Here is a 22764-nt window from a genome sequence, read left to right as displayed (position 1 = left end):
GCAGTGACTGCCGTTTTGCCTGGGTCAGCGAGATCAACACTTGTGCATTCTATAAGGCAGCAATTCCTCCAGTATTGAACCCTTTGAAGGTGGCTATTGCTAATTAATGAATTCAGAGCCATCTCAGAGCCCGCATTATCCAGGAGGTCGGATTCGATTATCACAATGGTCCTTTCCAGCATTAGGACCTATGAATTATTTGTATTGTGACAGCACCCGAAGGCCTGAGTCAGGATCAGGGCCCAATTGTACTAGGCACATTGAGACAGGGACTGTCTTTCCATAAGAACAACAAGGAGTCTGGTGGCACCTTAAAGACTAACAGATTTATTTGGGCATAAGCTTTCGTGGGTAAAAACCTCACTTCTTCAGATGCAAGAAATTAAAGTCTAATTTATGACAAGACAACCTGTGGGTGTAGATAACAAATAGGAGTATGGAGGAGGGTATCAGTGATAGGAATGTATTTACTGGCTAACAATATGCCAGTCAGATTGACTAAAGGGTTAAACTAAACAGATCAGCAACCCCCTGTGACCCTGTACCTGCCCTTTGTCAGCTGGCGATCTAAGAGGCGAGAAGAACTAGTGAAGAGGTGGCCAACGTACTAGGGAAGCTGAGAAACCCATTTTCAGAAAGTTCTTCTGCAGTGGAGAGTAGCCTGTCCTGACTAAAACAATATCTAGGAAGGCTCCCCTAAAGGTAAATACTCAGAGCAGACTCTGGATTAACAGAGGAGATGTTACAGCAGAATATCCGCATCCCAACGGGCTGGAGCAAGCCAACAGCATTTCCTATGGCGTGGGGCAGGAGAAAGACCACCACGGGATTCCTACCATGCGGTACTGCGTGTCCAGCATCTGGGCTTGGTCCCGGTAGCGTTCGAAGAGGGACATCTCCATGCCAAGGCTCTTGCAGAAATCATTGTGGACCACAGGCCGCAACTGTTTATGGTCCCCAAGCAAAACAACCTGGAATACATGGCATGAACACATAGGCTCCGGTTCTCTGCCTCTCCCACCCCACTCCTTCCAGTTAACTTGGAGGAGACGTGTGTGTGAAGGCACATACATTACTACTATTTATTTCTATTCGGGCAGCACCTACGAACCCCAATCCAGGATCAGGGTCCCACCAAAGAACACAGTCCCTAGTTTACAGTCTAGGTGTCATTTGTTATTGAAGACACTTTACTGAGCAAAAGCCTGCCAGAATCTCCATTATCTTCTCGAACTTCAGGGCCAGGGCCACGTGGGTCAATAGGACAACCACAGCACATCTCATCACATTGAGATTGTCTATCCGGGCCAGCACGTTTTCTGGTTGCAGTGACAAATGCGTCCAGAGAAGGCCAAAATAGCATTCACATCTTCCATCTACTTCTCTCTCCAGCTCCAAATGTGCTTTTAGGAGAGTCCAGCCAAAATATGGATTTAGCATGTTTAAAAGATTGCACTTGTGGGGCTGAGAGGAGATCCTTAGGTCAAGGAATTAGCTAGAGAGCATACGGACCAGTTTTATACTGCAGTTGTCACCATCATAATAGACCCCCATAAAGTGTGGGTGTTTATACAATATATTGACGTGTGCGCGCATGATGTATTTGGGTAGGTGTGTTTATGCAGAGGGGTGTGAATGCAGATGTACAATGTACACCTCTGAGCCTGGGATGCATCACACAGTTTGACTGGAATTGAGCCTCACTTGCAAGTTAAAAGGGTGATTTATAGTGGGGCAGAACACCCAGCATCCCAGGGCTTCTGCTTGGTGCTCCACGCTGCCGAACACAAGGAGGAGACACCACAAGAGTGCATGCATCACCACAGGGGCCATCAGGGACAGCCTTGAAATACAACTGCAAACTTCAATGAGTAGCGAGGTACGGTCTAGAGCAGTGGTTCTCAAACTAGGGCCGCCGCTTGTTCAGGGAAAGCCCCTGGCGGGCCGGGCCGGTTTGTTTACGTGCCGCATCCGCAGGTTCGGCCGATCACAGCTCCCAGTGACCGCGGTTTGCCGTTCTCGGCCAATGGGGACTGCAGGAAGCAGCGCGGGCCAAGGGACATGCTGGCCGCCACTTCCTGCAGCCCCCATTGGCCTGGAGCGGCGAACTGCGGCCAGTGGGAGCTGTGATAGGCCGAACCTGCGGATGCGGCAGGTAAACAAACCGGCCCGGCCCGCCAGGGGCTTTCCCTGAACAAGCGGCAGCCCTAGTTTGAGAACCACTGATCTAGAGCGAGTGCAGAGCCAATGGAGAGATCCTCTGAGCAGGGAGTAATTCCAGGGGCAACTGACAGCGCCCTAATGACTTACCACTGCGAGGGACTCACCTTTTCTGCCTTCCCGTAGCTGACCAGGGGTATGAGGGTCTCTGGCTCAGTGGACATGGCGCACTCATCAATGAGGATCTGCTTGACGTTCAGGTTGTCCACAAGGCTGTTGGCAGAGGCAGCGGAGCACGTGCACAGGATGACATTGTGGAGTTGCAGCTCATGCACACGGGCGTCTGACAACAGGTTTTTGTACCTGTAGGTTAAGGTGAAGGATGTCAGACTCTGCACTAGTGGCAGCACTTGTGAAACTTTCACCTCGGCTCAGTTCCTACTCCAGAAATGGGATACACCTTCCCAAAGGGTTATACCCCACCCCACCCCAGCATGGACCACTCCATAAAGGGTTTCTGACAGGCCCCATTGGAGACACCCTGCAGTCTGAAATCCGTGGAACCTATAGCTTCAGGGAACAAACATAGTCCAAAATTCTTCTACATCCCTAGTCCTGGTAGCTTCATTTTTCAGTCCAACAGCCCAGCGTCTCATGAACCACACAAGAGGAGCCCTCTTAGCAGAAATAACTCTAGAAGCACTCACAGCTTGCAGGGTTACCCTGAGGAAGTATCCCTTTATGCTCAGTTCACAACAGAAACTGCTTCATCTGATGCATATTCTCTCGGAGGATTCAGAGAGTGACGGTCTACACAGCATATTCTGTGCTATAGTTTCAATGGGATTTGGTTGTATTCCCCCCCCAAAAAGCAACCTCAGGAACATGACATGGTTTGTTCTTTAGTTTCCATTTCCCATCTCGGCAACAGCTCAGAGGGCCAGATTCTCAGCTGGTGTAAATCAGCAACACTCCATTGACTTCCATGCAGCTATGCTGACTTACACCCGCTGACGTTCTGGCCCAGCAACTGCCTCCTAAACCTCTCCCTGATGGGGATTTGAGTGACTGCACTGTGGTGCATACAGGTACTGGCTATTTCACACCAATACAGCTCCGCGACAGCCAACGATAGCCAGACCTCTCACGTGGGTCTCTTCACTCACTTCTTAACCTCCTCTTCTGAGATCTGCTCTCCTCTTTTCACTTTTGCATCAAAGTCACGGATTTTTCGCCAGAAAGGATTGGACGGCTGCCGGATTCGGTGATGCAAAATTATTTCGCTGAAATTAAAAAAAAAAAAGGGGGGGGGATTTTTCAATATAAACATTATACACCCCCACATCCACGCACATTGGGAGATGTCCCACTACAATGGAGTGTACCAGCTTGGTTATACGCCAGCAGCATCTCTAAGGAAATACGTCCCAGCTTTTACATTTTCTCAGGCCCTGTGCTTATTTCTCCCTAGATGGGCCAAAAGATTTTCTTCTTTCTATTCCAGTTAGTAAACTGGATGAATTGATAACAAATGTCAACATTTGTCAGAGAGCTCAGTAACCTATTTCTGAAGTTATCCAGAAAAGACGACGGCTTCATTCTAAATACACGTCCCAGCTATGTCCAAGCATCTGCCACGGCTGGTGGGCAGCTGGAGGGACACGCAAAAGGGGCCAATCAACAGAAAACCCTCCACTGAACATACTCCGAGAGGGAAAACGTAGGGGACTTAACAGAGAAGACACACAGAGAGTGGCTGGCATAGGCAGAGATGGTGGAGCCTTGTTCATGATCTAAGTGGCATCTGATGGTGCTGGAAGGATTCAGATTCTAGCCCAGAGACCCTCCTGCCCACAGTTCCCACTCCCAACCTGCAATCCCCCGTGTACGGCAATATGATGTATTTGCCCTCTCCTGAGCAGACTATAGGATAGGGTGGGCTGAACTCAGGATACACTCTCGCTTTAATCTGCTTGGGGTTGCGTTGTCCTACCTGAGCTCCGGCTTAGGTTTTGCATCCCGCAGGGCTTTCCGGGAGAAGTGCCGGCTGCTCCCGGGGTAGGGGAATTCCATCGACTCCAGCGCCTCGCCATAAACCCTCAGAGGCTTCAGGTTCCCCTTCATCTTCAACAGCATCTCTGGGAAGGGAGTGGAATAGACTCCACTGAGTGACACCAGGACTCCTGCTCTTTTAAGATGCCCCCCGGCAACAAGCCCTTTTAGCTTCAGGGTCCCACTATACAGCCTTGCACTCAAAAGGCACAGATCTCCAAGCTCCTTTGAGAGCAGGACAGTGAGGGGTCTTTTATAGAACAAAGGGATGCTGGAGCAATCCCAGACTTCAATGCAAGCTGCACCAGGCACCCTGAGCATAGGGACTATCTGCTATTTAAGAACATGCATTATCTCGCTTTGCCAGATGTACTAGTCCCACCCCCTCTGCAACTTCTGATCTGCCACTGCCTTGTTTGCATCTAAAAACTTCAGCCTAAGACGTACGCTAGGATTTCTCCCCCTCTTCACTCCCAGTTCCCCCCAAAAAGGGGTAAATAAAAAGCCTGTATCATGTGACCCCCAGCAGTCAGGATGCCAAGTTACCTGCAACAACGTCGACAGACTTGTTGGATGGGCCACAGTACAAGATGCATTTTCTTGCTTTTTCCGCATTGTCCAGAGATGGTTCCTTCTCCAGCCTCTCCTCATTCAGCTTGTTGAACCAGTAGACAATATGGACGCCAACCACAGTCTTCCCCGTGCCTGGGTGAAACAAGGTCTGCTGAGAACGTTCCGACACCCCGTCGTTGGCGAGTGGAGCAGAGGGACTTCCAGGCTGGCGTGTTTGAGAATTTAGAACTGAATGGATTTTCACAGCCCTGAGTGCCATTGCACCACCCTACTTCTGTCTCGCTTGCGTGTGGTCCCACAAAGAACACGTCACCTCAAGGCCTTGGCACGAATGTCACGAGCAGAGGACTCTGGGGGAATGGCAGGCCAGGCCTCAAGCGGCTTCCATAAAAAGTCCTATCACCCATACAAACGCATGCAGGTACCCCCTCTTGTCTCACCTGGTGGTCCCTGGATGAGAGTGAAGGGTTTTCTCAGAGCATCTAGGATTGCCTTGTTTTGACTTTGGTTGAGCTTCCTCAGGCCCCCAGGGATATCAAAGGTTTTTTGTGTCTGGAGTTTGGATTTTTTCTCTGCTATATTTAAAAAAATAAAGACAAGAACACACAACAACTTTAAACTGAGATTACAGAGGGCACCAAACAAGCAGCACACGTTGCAGTGTCACTGAGCACGGCATGGTCCAAGCCAAGGACTCCCAAATTTAATCCTACTTTGACACCAACTCCCTCTGCCACCGAATCACTTGTAAAGATCCAGAGGGTTAAATTTTAGCTGCTCTAATATGGCGGCTAGGTCCTGTGACTCCATTCCCTTTTGGAAAGGGGAACCCCTAGCCAGGGAACAGAGAAGAGGCAGATGCTGAGAACAGCAGAGCTCTCTCTGGGAGCACACTTGCTTCTCTATCATAAGGGCCTGGGCTGACAGCTGGGACTCCCAAGGATGTACCTAGGTAGAAGCAGGTAGCCACAATACAAGGGAGCTGACGCAGCCCTGTCACGAACGACCTGCTTATTGGCTACCCATTAACAAAGGTAACCTCTGTCGAACCTAGAACCAGGACTGTGCATATATCCGGGACCTGTAAGATCTCAACACTCACATCAGCTAAGAGACCCCTGCAGGAACTGAGGGAGATTTTTTACTTTTTCTGCCTCGGTTTCCCCATTCACAGCGTACGGATAACTCTTATTCAGCTGCCTCACAGGGGCATTAGTTAATGGCTCCCAAGGGCTCCAACAAGAGTGGTATAAGCACAATGGAAGTGGCAGTGTGGCCTAGTGGATAGGATACTGGACTGGAACTCAGAAGACCTAGGTTCAGTTCCTGGCTCTGCCATTGGCCTGTTGGGTGATCTTAGGAAAGTCACTTCCCTGCCCCGTGCCTCAGTTTCTCCATGGGAAGAATGATACATAGTTCTCAAAGCATGAGAAGTCAAGTAGGAGCCAGATCGTTTTATTATCATCACCAAGTATGGTCTTAACCGTTGCCCATTTCCTTGGGAACTGAGCAAGAGAAGCCTGTGCACCCGATGAACGTTTGCACCTACCTGTCTGGGGAGGCTCCCGGCCCAGCGCTATGCTCTTGGCGAGCTTTGAGGCATATTGCAGTTTCCAGATTGCATTCTCTTTCCGGCTGATAGAAGGGAAAACAGAGAGTTACTGAAACATAGCCCCACCTGGTGAAAAACGTGACACGCAGCTTTGTGGAACTGCCTTTCGTTAGCCTCCCACTTTGCTTTGTTTGTTCAACAAAGGCTCGAAGCAGAGCGCTAAAAGCAAGTTGTGAAGAAGTCATGTTGGATTAGTGTTAGTGTTACTTTGCACCGCTGACCCATTTCCCGCCTGCATGAAGAACTGAGCCAGGCAGGATTTGGGGGGCAGAGGATTGTATTTCACAGAGCAGCAGGGAGCACAGATCACATCCCAGCTGTTTTTATAAGTGAAACAGGGCGATTAGCCCCCAACTGTTCCTGAACCTCAAGGCACCAAGGGAGAGGTCACTCCAGAACTACATGTAGTTGTAGCTGGGTCGATCCCAGGATATTAGCAAGATGAGGTGGGTGAGGCGGTATCTTATTGGACCAACTGTTGGCGAGAGGGACAAGCTTTTGAGCCACCCAGAGCTCCTCTTCTTCTGCTAGAGTTACCTCGAGGGAGATTGGCCGCCCAGCCCGTTAATGAGGCCGATTCGAAAGGCAGGCCATGGATCTGCCCGAAGAGTGGCTGTCTCAACAAGGCACAGTTGCAAAGGAACCAGCATAAAGGAGAAGAAGAAATCGGGGGGCACGGGGCTACTAAAGAAACCATGAACAGCCTTTCAAGCTGAGTGGTTTGTGAAAGATGCTGTAGCAAGAGTGAGGTGAATTGCTACAGTAACAGAAGTCGGAGCTGTCACCCAAGGGCTGCCTCTTTTCCTAGCCCCTCAATCCTTTGCTCTTTAAGACAGCTAGGACTGCAGGGAGCGGGGTGTTTCGGGAATGGCTGAAAAAGTGACAACCCAAAACACAGAGCACCCAAGCGCCTGGCTGATTTGTGTAGGGACATGAGGCTTTTCAGTGGATCAGGTACACTCCTCAGAAGGGCTCCATTCTGTTTGGGAAGGCGGCATGGGGAAAGCTAGCCCCGTATCGGCTTTGGTTTGGAAATGACTGAAATCACCAGCTATGCATTGACTATTGCACCCATACTTACACATCTGGAAGCATCTTTGGAATGATCTCCACCGTAAACCTGGCTGAGTCCTGGGAGATCTCCGCAGGAACTGTCTCCATGGACATAAAATGGATGTAAAAATTCACAGTCTTCAGTCCACTTCTGTCCAGCTTCTCATTGTCACTACACTCTTCGGGCAGCCCATGGGCTACCCAAGTGTATGTAGCTGGATCAACCACAAAGCTGCCACCTGCCGTGCTCTCGTTGGACAAGCTGAGTTTCTGGAGGCTGTGGCTAAGACACGCCTCGTCATTATGGCGTCCACTGAGCGTCAGGCCCTCTAGCCGGATGCACAAGTAACAGTGGTTGAAGTCTACATCAATGGCGCACTCCTCTAGGAAGCTTTTGGTTAAGGAGAAAGTCCCCTGCAGCTGCTCTTTGCTGTTTCTTTGCTTGTCCCAGGTTATTTTGACATCCTGCAGGACAATGGAGTCGTTTTCTGCCACAGCACACGAAGCAGATTCCATAGCACTGAGCGGCTGCCACACCCTGCTATAGTCCGATGGATTCTTGTACTTGTCCTTGGACGCCTGCGTGGCGTAATTCGAGAAGCAGTTGATGGGCTTTTCCGTGTGCTCCAGACAGACGTCAAAACCCGGCGTCACGCTCCACAGCTGCACAAAAAGCACCAGAAATCCCCGATGAACCCCGGTGGTGAGCTGCAGCTGCACGGCATCCCCGGCGCTCAGTTCTAGAGACAGCCCCACGTAGTGCGAGCAGTCGCTTCTCTCCATTCTCCCCACCTGCCTCTGGCGCGTCGCCCGGCCCTGCCTGAGGAGAGCAATCACGCTCTCGAACTCTTCCTTTCTGATGGCCGCCAGCACGTCTTCCCACACCTGAGCGCTGAAGAGGGTGATGTGGCGGTCCCGAAGCGGCGAGGACCGTGGGGTGTGCTCCTTGGAGCTCGCCACGGAGTACATTCGCCGCCTCCACGTCAGCCTCATGCTGTTCCGCTCTTGGCTAAACGAGGGCTGTTCCACTAACTGCAGAGCCCGGTAGTTGATCACTTGGGGATCCGGAAGGGTCTCATTGTTCAGCGGGAACAAGGCTTTAAAGAACCTATCAATTCCCTCAACACTCACAACGAACGCGATCTTCTGCCGGACTTGGCACCTCAGCCGGGTGGCCATCTGCAGGGAGTGGGCCCTCTTCTCGTAGGTGGCCGCCCGTAAGTTCTTCCTGTTGAAGTCACGGCAGAGAAATTCGATGTCCTCCAAGGAGTACAGCACTGGCTTCTTGCAGAGCACGGAACGAAGGTGCCGCTGGACCACGACGTCCAGGTATCGGCGGATGGGGGAGGAGGCCCAGGTGTAAGAGTCGACGTGCAAGGAATAATGTCCTGCCTTAGACTGAGCGGTCGAGTTGGAGCGACTGAAATAGGAGCGGCTCAGCAGCCTCCTGAACTCCAGGACGATGGGGGCGAGCTTCGGGTGAATGTCATCGGTAGCAATGAGGTCGAGCACCTTGTGGACATCACGAGCGTCCACAGCTGACTGGAGGTGCTCCCACAGTGGGGTCAGGAGGCTGAACTCACCCCGCCCAGCAGGGGCTGGGCCAGCAGGCAGAGCTCCCAGGTGGTGCGAGAGGTGGATAGACAAAGGGATGATGTGGCTGTATTTGTTCTTCATCTGAGCCACCTGCTGGGGGTTGGGCTCCATTTGACACCGGAGAGGAGTGACGTTCTTGGTGTGGTCTTTGTTGGTTAGAAACTCGGCCACGAAGCTGTTGAACATGATCATGAACTCCTCGATCATCTGGTGGGATCCCCTGTTGCCTGGGGTACTTTCCTCATCCAGCCGGTCGTAGTAACAGTCTTCCTGCAGCCTGAACTGTCGGTGGACCCTGGAGAAGTGATAAGCCACAGCTACACAGTCCTCAAGGGTGTCAAAGCGAAGGGCCTTCGCTTCCCCACTGTAATGGTTCTTAATGATGCTCTCTGCCTCCTCGTAGGACAGCTGCCGGTCCGAGTGGATTGTGGACACAGTGAAGTTCCCTTTCATCACCCTGTCTGTTGTCTTTTCTACAGTGACAAACAGGGAGATCACGTGGCGATCCTTTTGTGGCAGGAGGCTGCAGAGGTCTTGGCTGATCCGGGGTGGGAACATGCACAGCGGCTCCTTACAAGGGGCATAGTAAGTCGTGCCTCGTTTCTTCGCCTCCATATCCAAAGCACTGTCTTTGGGAACAAAGCCAGCCACGTCTGCGATGTGGATACCAATCTCATAACAATTGCCCTCATCTCGGACACTTATGGCATCATCCAAATCTTTAGAGCCTGGGGGGTCGACAGTGAAGGTCAGGTAGCTCCGGCAGTCCCTCCGATTCTCCTTGGGAGGGTTGGATTTGCTGGAGGTAATTTTGGCCAGCTCCGTGGTCACCTCGCTTGGGTACTTTTTTGCCAGACCGTACTCCAAATCAAGTATCTTCAAGCCTTCTTCCAGAGTCAAAGCCATGGGCAGGATGTCTGTTACTATGCCCAGAGGGTAGTAAAAACCTTCCCGCCAGGAGATAATTTGGACATAGAAGAGCTGACTTCTTTTCATCTCCTGGTTTATCTTCTCACACCTGACCACCTGGTACTTCCCCTTTACCAGTTTGCGGATGGGGACGACATTGGGTTTTTCTTTCAGCCCTGGGACGAATATTTTGGTGATGGTGTGGTCGATGGGGATCATCACGCGGGGGTCATACTCGTCCATCATGCAGACGAAGGCCCGCTGTCGCTCGGCCTGCGTCAGCACCCCCACCACTCTCCCCTGGGGACGGAGGGTGCCACCCTCAGGGGCGCTGGTCTGCAGGAGCTCCACTAGCACTTGGTCACCAGTGAAAGCCATGCCACAGCGAACTCTGCCTTTGATCTGAATGTTGAGCGGAGGTGAGTCTTCGAAGGCGAAGGCAGATGCTCTGTCAAACCCCTCTTTGACCAGCTCACACCTCTTGTACATTTTGGGGTGCATGCGAAGATACTCCTGCATTGTGGGAGAGGAGAAGTTGACATATTCCAGCCGACCGTTCTGCTGGGCCGACGCCTCGGAGCTCACGTTCAGCAACCCTTCTTCGGAAACAGTCACCTGGACGTTCTTGCTCTCATCCAGGAGCTCCTGGAGAATGGGATCATCGGGATTTGTGTTATCCAATTCGGAGGTCCAGGAATCCGTGTCGCTGTCGTCCTCCTCAAGCAGCTCCGTGCTTCCCCGGATCCAGCTCTGCTTGTCGGACACTGCCTGCTTAATCTGCTCCAGCGTCAGCGTTTCCGGAGTCACGCTGCCCTTCTCAATGCACTCCTGGAGGAAGCGCTTCCAGACCTTGCTGCACTGGCCATAGGAGCACAAGGCCACAGCATCTCCCACCACGATGACCTGCGACTGGGCCCTCGTCATGATGGTGTTCAGCACCCTCGCTTCGTTGAAGAACTCCATGTTGGGGGAAGCGGAGCTGAGCAGGCTTTCCTTGGTGTGAACTGTGCTGATGATGATGACCCGAAACTCCCTCCCTGCATGGAACAAGAGGAGAGAGAGGAAAAAGGTTACCTACGGGAACTGAGTGAGAAGGACTCTCTGGGTGGAGCATGCGTCTTTGGGAGGTGTCCGTGCCTACACAGCGCTGCATGTGGACCCCCAGGGGTGACAGGCTAAAAACACCCACATGTGATCATGTCCCTAAGTTATAAGAGTGACTTGAGATTTAGCCCAATGAAACAGAGTCCTTGGTATCACAGGGGCCTCACACACAGACCAACCCCCAGGCACCACATGAGGAGTCCGAGATAAAGCAAGAGGCAGAGCAAGGTGACTAATACAAGAGCAGTGTTCGTGGATTAACATTCGGATTTCAAGCCACTCTTCGATTTGACAGTGTTCTGCCCCTTGTTATCCGCTCCTCGTGAACACACGTGGGAATGGGGTTTGTTCACAGGGACATTTGGGAACGGGCTTTTCTTTCCAAAAACCCCAATGGGAACCAGAGGTTTCGTGCAGGAAGGGAAGTATTCACCTGTTTAAAAAAAAAAGTTTTGATCATCCAGTCTGAGAGTAGAAACAATGCCATCTGGCTCCGGTAACCATGAACACTAGGGATAACAAACAGCCAGTCAATGAGTTCATAAACCAGCCAGAGGCTGAAAATGGTTTGTCAAGAAGGAGGGATGTGGAGATGGAAAACACACACCAGGCATTCATTAATTCCACCACAAGAGGTCTCCGCTGCGCCATAAAACCAAAAAAGAACTAGATCAATCTTCTCTGGCTTGAGAGTTAAAAAAACAAACCAAAACCCTCTTCCTTCAGTTCCCATGACAGAGTCACATTTCAGCAAGCAGCCTCACTGGGAAGTCATGTGTCAGTTATACTGTGTCAGTACCCAGAGGCCTTTTCACATGGATGCCCTGTTGGTTACAATGTATCGCCTTCCTTTACATCATTACCAGACTCTCCCTTGGAATCCTGGGAATTTTGAATATAGACATGAATCACACCACGATACCCAGTCTCCGGGGCTCTGGCATGTACGGGCATCTCTGCTTGTATGGCTGCAGGCCGGGATTATAAAAGGGATCAGTGCCTATGTCCAGGTTTTTCATGCATCTCAGGAAATAAAGAGATACCCAACTAATTTCATGGGCTGAGACTAGGATACAGACGTACTTCAGGAGCCCGGTTTCCAGTTTAAAACCCTATTCACGTGTAAAAAATGACCGGGAACCATTTTAAACTAGCCAGATCAGTTCTGGGCCCCTAACTCCTGTAGCCACCACTGCATGCCGCTGATGCCTGGGCATGACAAGGTAGTGATGGGGAGGTGGGTAATGTGGGGGACAGGAAGAGATCTCCAGCACTGCTGGCAAGGACTGAAAAGAAAGGCAGAGCTTTCTAGACCAGCAGCAACATGGAAAGGGGCTAAAAGCGACTCACCGATTTCTTGCGGGGGGTGAGGGGGGAGGGGAAGAAAGTGTGCAAGCGCTTATCGTATCCTGTATAAAAATTTTAAAGTGACGAGTGATTCTGGGTACCCAATTTAGGTACCTTAAAGGGGTCCAGTTCTCAGAGTATGGTGCTCAGCAGGGTCCCTTCAAAAGGTATCTGAGGCGGGGCACCCAACATCACACACACACACACACACACACACACACACACACACACACACGGCTCAGCCAGCAGTTGTATGGTGGGCACAGGATAAGAACCTAGACGGAACAGAATGGCACCGTATGCCCGTGCGGCTGCCCTATATCCATATGGACACATCTGCTGCAGCTGCTCTCCCCTCTGCGGTTTACAGAGGAGGATACTGAAGGTGCCAGAGGCGCCTCGGCTAGTTGTCCAGCATTCAGTCCAGGTTGCCCCTTTACCCGTCTGCAGCGCCCAGCAGCGTGGGAATATTCTCCCAGCTTTTCACTGGTGTGACCACGCAAGTTCTCACTAGCCTAGAGGGAGAGCCCGGAGTAGACTGGCTCCTTTTTCCTGCCACTGAGAATGGATTCCATTCCTGCCAAAGCAAAAACAGCCACTCAGCAAGATACAAACCTGGTAAGTTTTCAAAGTTTTCCACTGCCACCTCTCCCAGGTGCTTCTTCCTCAGCTCCTGCCTTATTGCATTGACCTGGTGTGAAAGGGAGGCACAAAGTTACAACCCAGGGAGCAGCTCCCCAGCTCCCCCCAACCTGCACCCAGCCCCTGATCTCCAGAGAGCAGGTATCACACGGCCACTAGGTGAGAAGAAGATTTGATGGGCTCAGGCTTGTTTTATTTCCACCATCACTACCGAAGGGGCTCCCTAGCAACACGCAATGCAAGAGCATCTTGTTTAACAATCCAAGGCTCACCAGCCATCCGGGAAGGCCGGGCAAGCCAACCTTGGTACATCCTGCTAAGACCCTGCCCCTCAGCTCTGCGAGCTCTACCCAGGAGCCCAGGACACACACAGACTCACCGGGGTAACCTGCAGCTGCGGGCGGGCAGTGGGAATCACATTCGAGAGACTTCAAGAACAAAATGGACCCCCGAGGCTCAGGGGAGGAATGACATCAAGGAGAAGGGCAGGAAAATTCTGGATTGCCAGTTGGGCTGAAAAGGACTTCAGCAGATTTGCTGTGCTACAGACTCTCTGCCCTACCTAAAACTGTCCCCTTATCAGGCACCCCTGCTCCACCCGTCCCTTGCACTCCCATACGCTGTGAACACCCCCTTAGCAAAATGCACTGGACAAAAGTAAATTCACGCTTCCAGCAGCCAGGGTTTGCCAGCAACAGTAGAGAAGGGTGTTTACAGAAAACAAACCGAGTCCAACGTTTGGCATTTACAGACAACAATGTGTCCCATGCAGCTCCAGTGCAGAACGATGGATCGACAACACATCGGCTCGCCCTGGAGCCGTCCTGCCTACCTGCATGCCGTGGGAGACCACGCAGATTCTCTTCAGGTCCCGGGCTCCCCATTCATCTGGCCACTTCTGGTGCATCTCTTGCACTTTCTCGATCACCTGCATGATCTCGGCGACGTTGTACCAGGACGTCATGGCCATATCCCGCTCGGTGGAGCCCGGCACGTGGCAAAACATGAGTGGGTGGAGCTCAGGGTGGGGCGGGACGTTGCCGCTGGCATGGATGGTGTTGCCTTTGCTGACGTAGAAATGCTTGGAGACAAACTCGATGATGCCTGCAGTGGAGCGGTAGTTCTCGTTGAAGATGATCCTGCTTTTCAGAGCTACTTCGTGTTTCTCCTTCTGGTAGTACTGGAAGAGACGGTTCAGCAGGGTGTGGTCGGCCGACTGCTCACCTCCCAGGCAGAACAACTTAGGGGTCACTTGCATGTGGTCCCCAGCTAGGACGACTCGAGTCTCAAAAGTAGCATACGAAAGCGGGATCAGAGCTTCGCATTCCAGCATCTGAGCTGCCTCATCTATCAAGATGTGGGTGAAATATCCAGGGGGCACCCTCAGGTTCTTGGACAGCATGGATGTGGTGATGATAATGCGGTGCCTGTCGATCTCTGCTTGAGTGGGTTGCCTGAAGGTCCTCTGGTCTGGAGAAAGGCAGCAGTACAGCTGAGTGACGGGGTCGGTCATGCTGATGGAACGGTCTGTGTATTTGATCCTCAGCGGGACTGCCCTGGGGTGCCCGTTTGTGACATACTCGTGGAAGTACTCACGGATGTAGATGTCAGCCGCACTGGAAGTGAGAGAAAACAGGAGTGTGATGCTGGTAAACCAAGTGCCAGCTCTGGCCAAGGCCATAGGTGTGAGCTAAGAGCTGATAAACTCATAGCTGGAAAGCAAACAACTCCCCCGTATGTTAGTGTTATTCAAAATAGGTAATGGTCCTCTAAGAACGTATTTAGTGTTCAGACTATGAAATGCTTGTAAGTTCCTCCATGCATTAATCTCATTGGTAATGTCTGTATTCCATGCTATAAGGAAATATTACTTTGAAAAGGTTTGCTCTAAGCTTGTGAACCCAGGCATGGGAATTGTCCCCCCGCCCATCCAGGAGGGCTCTCAAAAATTAAGTGGGCCATCATAAGACTTGTTAAATTCCCCATCCACCCACGGAGAAGTAGGTGCAGAAGGCCTCATCCCAGACATCTGAATGCTGGAAGAGGGAAATAAAAATAGCTGACATGATGATTTTTCATCTCTTTGCTGTTTGAACTCTCACAGGGCCAGAGACTAAACTGAAGCAAGAGATCTCTCAGAGTTATCCCAGGGTCTGCCCTGAAAGACATTGTGAATGGACAGATCACTACAAATCGGTCACTCTTAGGGGCTGGATTCTAACTCATTTGTGTGTAGATGTTTGCTTGCTTTCACCTGTAAATAACTCATTTGCTTTTCCTAGTTAATAACCCTTTAGATAATTACAGGATTGGATACAGGTGTTGTCTTTGGTGTAAGATCTAGGGCACCAATTGACCTGGGGTAAGTGACTGGTCTCTTGGGACTGGGAGTAACCTGGATATTTGTGATTTTTGGTGTAAATGACCATTTATCACTAAGTCCAGCTTGCCTGGGTGGAAAGATCGATGGGAGACAGTCTGGGACTCCATGGCAAGACTGTTATAGTGATCCAGGAGTTCACACTTGTTACTGGCTCGGTGAAGTCTAATTAAAGAACACTCCACCAGTTTGGGGTGTCTGCCTTGAGGTAGGCACTCACGGTCCAGGCAGCATGGCAAGGGAATGTGAGTGGGAGTCTCAGACAAGCCCTTCATCCCAGACGCACTGGGGTAGTCTGTCCCATTGTTTATTCATTTGGGAACGGACCCTTTGGACAAGGAACATACTCAGTCACAGTTTCCAGATTTACAACCTGCAGGCGATGCTCAGGTACGTGCAGAAACTAGCGTATGGGATACACACTCAGTTATCCGCATTGCGCACACAATGAGCCCGTGCGCACGTTTTCAGGAGTGCGATTTAAGGTCTAATCAGTGGCTGCGCAGTGCCTAGAGCCTCACTTACCAAGGGCCTTCTGAATACATACACTTGGGCCCTCAGTCACAACGCCACATGCCCAGGGATCACGTGGGCACAAGGATGTGTCGTGTCCCAGGTATGAAAGTATGGCCCCAGGCATTCTTCGTCCCATAACCAACCTTCCTAGAATCCTGTGCTGGTGGAGTATGTGCAAACATCTCAGAGAGTAGAACAAGTCCCAGTGCAGCCACAGGGCAGGACACAGGCTAAGATTGAAAGTCATCTCTTTTTATTATACCTTTCAAAAAAATATTAAGGAAATAATGGTCCCCATAGGAAAGGAAACGGACCCTCCACTGTGCATTCCTTCACGCATCGTCGCTTTCATTTTAAAATCTCAGAATAACAAAGGTCAGTTCAGAGCCTACCACGTTTGCGTGCATCTCGACTTTCCCTCCCCCTAACTCTCCTCTTTATGGGACTTGCAGAATCAATATTGACATATACACAGCAGCACAACAGCTTTTGGAAAGAGTCAACATCAGAGGGCAAATACAAGAATGAAGTCACCTGGGCAAGGCCAAGAGGGGAAATTAAGGTGCAGAAGTGAAGGGGTTTCCATTTCACCTGGTGTGTAACTGTTACCCACGGTGTTGTGGGGGAGGTGGGGGAAGAGGACCCAGCAGGGAATGACTGTAGCACACCATAAAACACATCTCTCTCTAGCTTAGAATCAAGGTCCTCATCAGGAATGTATCCTGGTCTCCTTCCACCCATATCTTCCTGCCCCCCATCTAAGCTCAGATTTCTACCAAGAACAAGGGAATGCTTTTCTTTAAGAAAGAATGTTGTCGTATTTCAAAAGTGGACCAAACGTTTGGACTGTTTGCAGAACGCTTGGCATCGAAACACAATTTAGTTTCCTTAGGAAAACCCTCACATCCCCACCACGTGTGAATCTGGCACAGCTGAGCACCCAGCCTTCAGTCTACGGCCTCCCAGCGTCTTCCCTTGGAGAAAAGCCACGGCAAAGCTAGCAAGTTACCTGTTGGTGTGAGTACAGATCAGCACTCGCGTGTTGGGCTGCTTGATGATTTCCCTGGTGGCCATGGCCAAGGTGAAGGTCTTCCCTGTGCCGAAAGGCCCATAGATCAGAAGAGGAGGGACCTGCCTGGTGCTGGTGGCCTGGCCGGTGATGAAGGAGATGGCCTGCATCTGCTTCTTGTTCCCGCTCAGCGGTAGCGTGGGGGAGTGAGGGATGGAACAGGCTGCAACGTCGGGCAGGATCAGCCGCTCGTCCAGCAGCTGGTCCACCGCGTAGTGCCACAGCCGGAACTGCAGCCGGTCGATCTGGAACTGGATCTCCACCTTGCAGGAGGTGCCCTGCTGGAAGCCAAGCTCAGAGCAGCATCTCCGGGGGACGAGGAGCCAGATACTCTTCTCGGTGATGGCCTTGCTTTCCACCTTGACCTCGTACACCCGGTTGTCCGTGGGCGGGTCAGGTGCCAGGAAAGCGGTACTCACAGACCGGCTCAGCAGGTACCCCTCGTTGGTGTCCGGCGTTAGGGCACAAGGGGTCGGCACTTCAGCAAAGAGCTCACCAGAGAGGGCGAACTTCATCCCCATGGACAGGGTCTGCAGCATCGGGGTCAGGGAGATGGTGACCTGGAGGTTAAGCCTGAGACGAAGAAGGCACCACAGCTAACAGTGCTGACTGCACACGTCCATTCATCAGCAATATCCCCCCCTATGCGGGAGGGACTGCCTGCACCACGAGGATCCCCTCCCGATTCCCCACCTCTTCACCCCACCCTCTCCCCCCAAAGGACCAGGGCATCGGCCCTCTGTCCCCTGGTGACAAGACTCTCTCTGTGCTCCCCCAGATCAACCAGAGATCCCGCTGAGCAGCGTTTTTAAATTAAATGACACGGTTTAAAATGACAGCATGCAGACTTGCGGCGCCTGCGGGAGCAGCTGCTTTGGAGACTTGGTCACGTCACTTACGGAAAAGTTACACTTAAAGAACGGCAGTTTGGCAAACAGGTTGTCAATCCCCAAGAAACTCAACAGCACTAAACTCCTATGGGACATCTCCAAAAACAGGCTTAGAGAGCTGCCCGCGTATGTAATTCCTGCAGGTTGCTGGTAAGGAGAGCGACACCCTAGGCGCCCATCTACCCTACATCAAGCTGGTGCAACAAGGAGCATAGACGTGCCAGGTGCATCTACTTCCTTCAGGGTGGGCTCCTCGTGGTGGGTCTGGCGGGGTGCACAGCACAGCTCCCTTTGTTTCTCCCCAAGTAGCAGCACTGAAAACCTCCACCCACGGCTGGCTAGTGCTCAGCACAAACCAGAGCCCCGGCGGTAGCCAAGACGTGGAATGCACAGCAGAGCGTTAGCCAGCCATACCAGCTGGTGCTCTCTGGAGACTCAGGGCAGGAGATTTTTGCCTTGCTGTTTGAACTGGGACAGGGGAGAGTGACCAACCATTGCATTCCAGATGAAGACAGGCCCTGGAAGAGGCCATTCCCCTCCCACAGCTCGCTTTGCCTTCTCCTCGTCACAGACATTTCTCCTCCTCTAACCCCTCTACTTACCCCAGTGACCCCATCTCCTGACCTCCCCTGGGCCCACTCTCATCCCCTCTCCTCTGGCTCCTTCCCCTCACAATACAAACATGCTCTAGTCTCTCCCCTCTTAAAAAGCCCTCCCTCGACCCCACTTCTCTCTCCAACTCCTGCCCCATCTTCCTTTCGTCTCGAGCTCACTGGACACACTGTCTACAACTGCTGGCTGGCGTTCTTCTCCTCAGGTTCCAGCCTAGACTCTCTGCAAGCTGCCTTCCGCCCCATGCACTCCCTGCAAACTGCTCTTGACGAAGTCTCTACTGACCTCTTCCTCGCCAAATCTCAGAGCCAGCTCTCCATCCTCATCCTCCTTATCCTGTCAGCCTCCTTCAACACAGTCAACCACGCTCTTCTTAAAATCCTGTCCTCCCTTGGCTTCCAGGACTTTTCCTCTCCTGGTTCTCCTCCTCTCTCTCCAATCATTCGTCCACGGTTTCCTTCAGAGGACTCTACACCCTATCTCTGGGTAATCTCATCTGCAAACCCAAATTCCACTGCCATCTCTACCAACCCACAGGTCTACCTCTGTCCTCTGGACCTATCTGATTCTGTCCATACTAAAGTCGCCACCGACTTCTCCTTCTGGATGTCCAGTCATCAGCTCACGCTCAACAGGCTAAAGCAGAACTCTTCATCTTCCCCCTGACCTGCTTGCTACTTCCTTCTCCGATCTGTGTGGGCACCACCACCACCTGGGTACCAGCTTTCATTCAGACCTCTCTCTAGGTCCACATCCAGGGTATGTCTAAAGCTTACACACTCTTGCTGCAGAAAATCTCTAAGGTACAGCCCTTGCTATCCATCCACATGGCTAAAACTCTCATCCTCTCACACGGCAAGGACCTTCTCTCTGGCCTTGACAAACGCAGCCTGGGCCCCCTCATATCCATTCAGAAAGCTGCGGCAAAGATCATTCCTCTTGCCTTGCCGATGTCCCCTCTCTCTTTACGTCCCTCCACTGACTCCCCGCTTCTGTATCACAGCGAACATAAGCTGCTTGCCTTCGCTTTCTAGGCCTTTCACAGCCTATCCCTGCCCCATCCGCTCACTCACTATCCGGATGTTGCTCCCACCTGCGATCAGCCCATGACCCTAGCCTCCAAACACGCACTTGTTAAATTTTCATGCAAGCGCCTTTGTGTTTTCTCCAGTGCTCCCCATAAACGACGGCAAAGCCACCTCCTTATCCACCTTCAAATCCCCCCTTCAAACTCTCCTTTCTGTGCACCTGCCAAAAACCTGTCAGTGGTTACGCTGCTGGTGCGCGGAGACCACTGCCTGTCACGTTGACCAATAGCGTCTCACTGTTTGCTAATGCTCCCCACCATCTGTCTTGTGCTTCAATTGCAAGCTCTGTGGGGCCGGAACCGTCTTTGTTCTGTGTTTGTACAGCCCCTAGCACAATGGGTCCCAGTCCGTTCCTGGGCTCCGAGATGCTACAGTAATACAAAGAACAAATACATAATAGTTGTGGAGAGTGGAGGCTCCCTACCTCTGCCCCTTACCCTGTTTACACCCCACAGAGCAGAATCTAGCCCTATATTATCATTCTCTTTCCTGTTCCACACGTCGCCTTCCATCACAGCACCCTACTTCTCTGTGACAGTCTGACCTGCAGCCGTCCCTTGGGACCATTCCTGCACAATTGGCACGGAGGGGACTATGGGGACTAGACTTGAAATAGGACCAGGGACCAAGGGACAGAATTGGCACTGGGACCACTGCAGATAGAAGGAAGACAGGCCCCTGAAGAGGATGAGTCCTTCACCCTTACGGATCTGCCACTACTGCCGGGACACTTACTTGTCAATCAGGGTCTGCTCCGCTTCCTCCTCTCGGAACAGGAAGTCGTGCATCCTCTCCCTGTAGTTGAGGTGGGTGATGGGCGCGTTTGCAGCGCTGCTGGGCCGGAACTCCAGGGAGAGCGCTGGCGCTTTGTACTTGGCTAGCAGGTCCACCTCGTCACTGGTCATCTCCACGCTGGGAACGATCACCCGGTTGCCGCTGTGCCAGCGCTGAAAGTTCACAAAGCGGCTGCCCTCCGTGCCAGCCGGGACGTGCCGGGGGAGCTCCCGCTTGCCGATCTTGGCCTGGATTTTCCGCACCAGGACGGGGCGGCTGCCGAAGTCAAAGACAACCCACTGCTCATAAACTCCGAACGTGCAGCACTCCATGCAGACCTCCACCAGGCACGAGAGCTGTGGTGACGGCAGAGCCTTTAACCGTTCCCCCCGGATGTAGGTGAGGCCCCGCGGGAACCCGTCGCCTGCTAGGAAGAAGGTGGCTCCGGGATCTCTCTTCAGTAACGCCACATGCCTCAGCGGCATCTGCCAGTTAGAAGGGAACAGAATATCCGGTGAAGAGAATCTCCCTGCATGAGACCCGCCGTCTGGCCCCCCCCTCTGTGAAAGCCCAATAAAACTAAACAGGGAATGAGGTTTTCCCCCCCAATCACCCCTATGGAATTCCATAGCAGGGGGAGAATTCCTACTGGAATCTACAAAATGGCCCCATTCCCTCTTCAGTTCTAGAGGGGTTTAGAGTGATTCCTAAGGACCTCTGTGGGGTTTCATCCCTATTAACCTCTTAAGGAATTGTCCATAAAGGGTCAGTCCTGGAACCTAGCAAAGAGCAAGCAAAAGGAGCAGAGATGGAACGAGCAAGACAAGATCCCTCCCCGGCCACATTCCCTCCCCACAAAGCCTGTGCAGGCGGAAGAACGTTTTATTTTGTCCTGAGCACCACAGCAGGCAGTAACGTGGCTCGATCAGCACAGCCAGATAAATGCTCGGCCCGTCCCCAGCCCTGCTTTCAGAGCCCCGGCCCAACACAACCCAGGTCACAACTGTAACACCTCTGGACAGGAGCTCTCTCCCGCTCTCTGCTCAGCAGGCCCCAGGGCTCCAGGAACAGAGCCTCATCTGCATGCCCCAACCTCCTCCCACTCCTTAACTGTGCAGAGACTCTCTCCAGCAGCCCCTGGGGGCGGAAGAGCAGGCAATTCTCTACCGGCGGGAAGAGCGAACTATGTGGGGGGACAGAGCTGGTTTCAAACCTCTGGACTTTCTTTACAGAGAATCCGACTTACCTGGGAGTGAACTTTGAACTTCCACCAGTATCGCATCTTCCTGTCCTCTGAATGCACCCGCATGGGCTGCTCGCAGGTAACCATGACGCCATCAACCTGCTCAGAAAGCTGATGGAAAGGAGACAAGAAGAGCCACGTGTTTCACCTTGTGATCGCACACTCACAGCGCCTGCCAGTAAGCCCCAGCACAGTCCGCTGTAGCAGGGCGGCCGAAAGGGCAGGGTGAGAGATTCGAGCCCCCGTGCTTCTCGCCAGCGTAGCCAGCGAGCGCTTGGAAAGGTGGAAGGACACACGGCAGAGCAGGACAGCTTGAGGCACAGGGTGTGTTCTTTAACAGGCCTACTCCTGCCTCAGAGGAGCCCGGGAAAAGGGCAGCGTGGGGCGCGCTGGGGGCTGGAGAGCAGGGGCAGCACACACATTCAAGATTAAGTCTCAAATACATTTTTAAGATCTAATTTACATTTCACCATTTATCCCCTTCATTTGCTTTCTGCCTCTCTCATGGTCTACAATGAGAATGGTCTGAACTCGATATTCACTTTCATTTCTAGTCCACTTCGCTTCCAGGCTCACATGCATTAGCCCCCGGGGTGCACACCCGGCAAGGGAAGCATTATGTAAGATCAGGCCGCGGGGGTGATCGGCCCATACTGCTGATGCAGGTGGAGAGATATTGGGATGCACTTTTACAAGAGCCTCTGAAAACACCCCCTTCAAACGTGCAAGTGCACACAGGGCAGCCAGGAACTCCTGCATGCAGCCAGCTAGTGCAAATGCAGGGATTTTGCATGTGTTAATGCTGCCGCCAGGTTTTCGCAAGGCCCTTTATCAGGATTCAGCTTTAAGCAAATTCAAAACCCTTCCAATCAGCCGGATCATTCAGGTGCCCCACAGCCAGCGTCCAGCCAGCAGACGGTGACGTACAATGAACACCTCGTTGCGGCACTCCTTGTACTCAGCAATGAGACGGTCCTGGTAGGAGAGGAGCCCGTCTCTCTTGGCAGATTTCCTGTTCCTCTCGACAGCCTTCGCTCTCTGGATCCACTCCTGCAGCTCCTCTACGGAATGGGCCTTGGTGCACCGTTCACCATATTCGCAGATGTCCCCTCTGTGGGGGAATAAATTCCACATGCAAAACAAA

General features: G+C 52.2%; 1 protein-coding gene across 8 annotated transcripts in view; it reads right to left on the bottom strand.

Moving 5' to 3' along the window:
* The window catches only part of HELZ2 (helicase with zinc finger 2), a 52348-nt gene that overhangs the window by 7890 nt on the left and 21694 nt on the right, over nucleotides 1-22764 (bottom strand). For 3 of the 8 annotated variants that reach the window (XR_010592401.1, XM_065566255.1, XM_008170004.4), the window contains exons 3-16: nucleotides 22548-22731; nucleotides 21624-21731; nucleotides 20339-20862; nucleotides 16954-17586; nucleotides 13881-14664; nucleotides 13022-13097; nucleotides 7479-10992; nucleotides 6335-6420; nucleotides 5226-5360; nucleotides 4759-4917; nucleotides 4154-4298; nucleotides 3327-3443; nucleotides 2328-2523; nucleotides 837-971 (exon numbers count right to left, since the gene is read on the bottom strand). Coding sequence is in view for 4 of the 8 variants with exons in the window: in XM_065566255.1 (XP_065422327.1) it covers nucleotides 837-971; nucleotides 2328-2523; nucleotides 3327-3443; nucleotides 4154-4298; nucleotides 4759-4917; nucleotides 5226-5360; nucleotides 6335-6420; nucleotides 7479-10992; nucleotides 13022-13097; nucleotides 13881-14664; nucleotides 16954-17586; nucleotides 20339-20862; nucleotides 21624-21731; nucleotides 22548-22731 (6796 nt within the window). In the remaining 4 variants the exon portion in view is untranslated. Of the gene's footprint in view, nucleotides 1-836; nucleotides 972-2327; nucleotides 2524-3326; nucleotides 3444-4153; nucleotides 4299-4758; nucleotides 4991-5159; nucleotides 5361-6334; nucleotides 6421-7478; nucleotides 10993-13021; nucleotides 13098-13880; nucleotides 14665-16953; nucleotides 17587-20338; nucleotides 20863-21623; nucleotides 21732-22547; nucleotides 22732-22764 lie in introns of those variants that run through there. The other 5 variants (XM_065566256.1, XR_010592402.1, XR_010592403.1 and 2 more) reach the window with 5 other exon arrangements.

This window comes from Chrysemys picta, chromosome 13, assembly GCF_011386835.1.
Source record: "Chrysemys picta bellii isolate R12L10 chromosome 13, ASM1138683v2, whole genome shotgun sequence".
In the NCBI taxonomy this organism is placed as follows: domain Eukaryota; kingdom Metazoa; phylum Chordata; order Testudines; family Emydidae; genus Chrysemys; species Chrysemys picta.
This window is presented reverse-complemented; position numbering and strand designations above follow the sequence as displayed.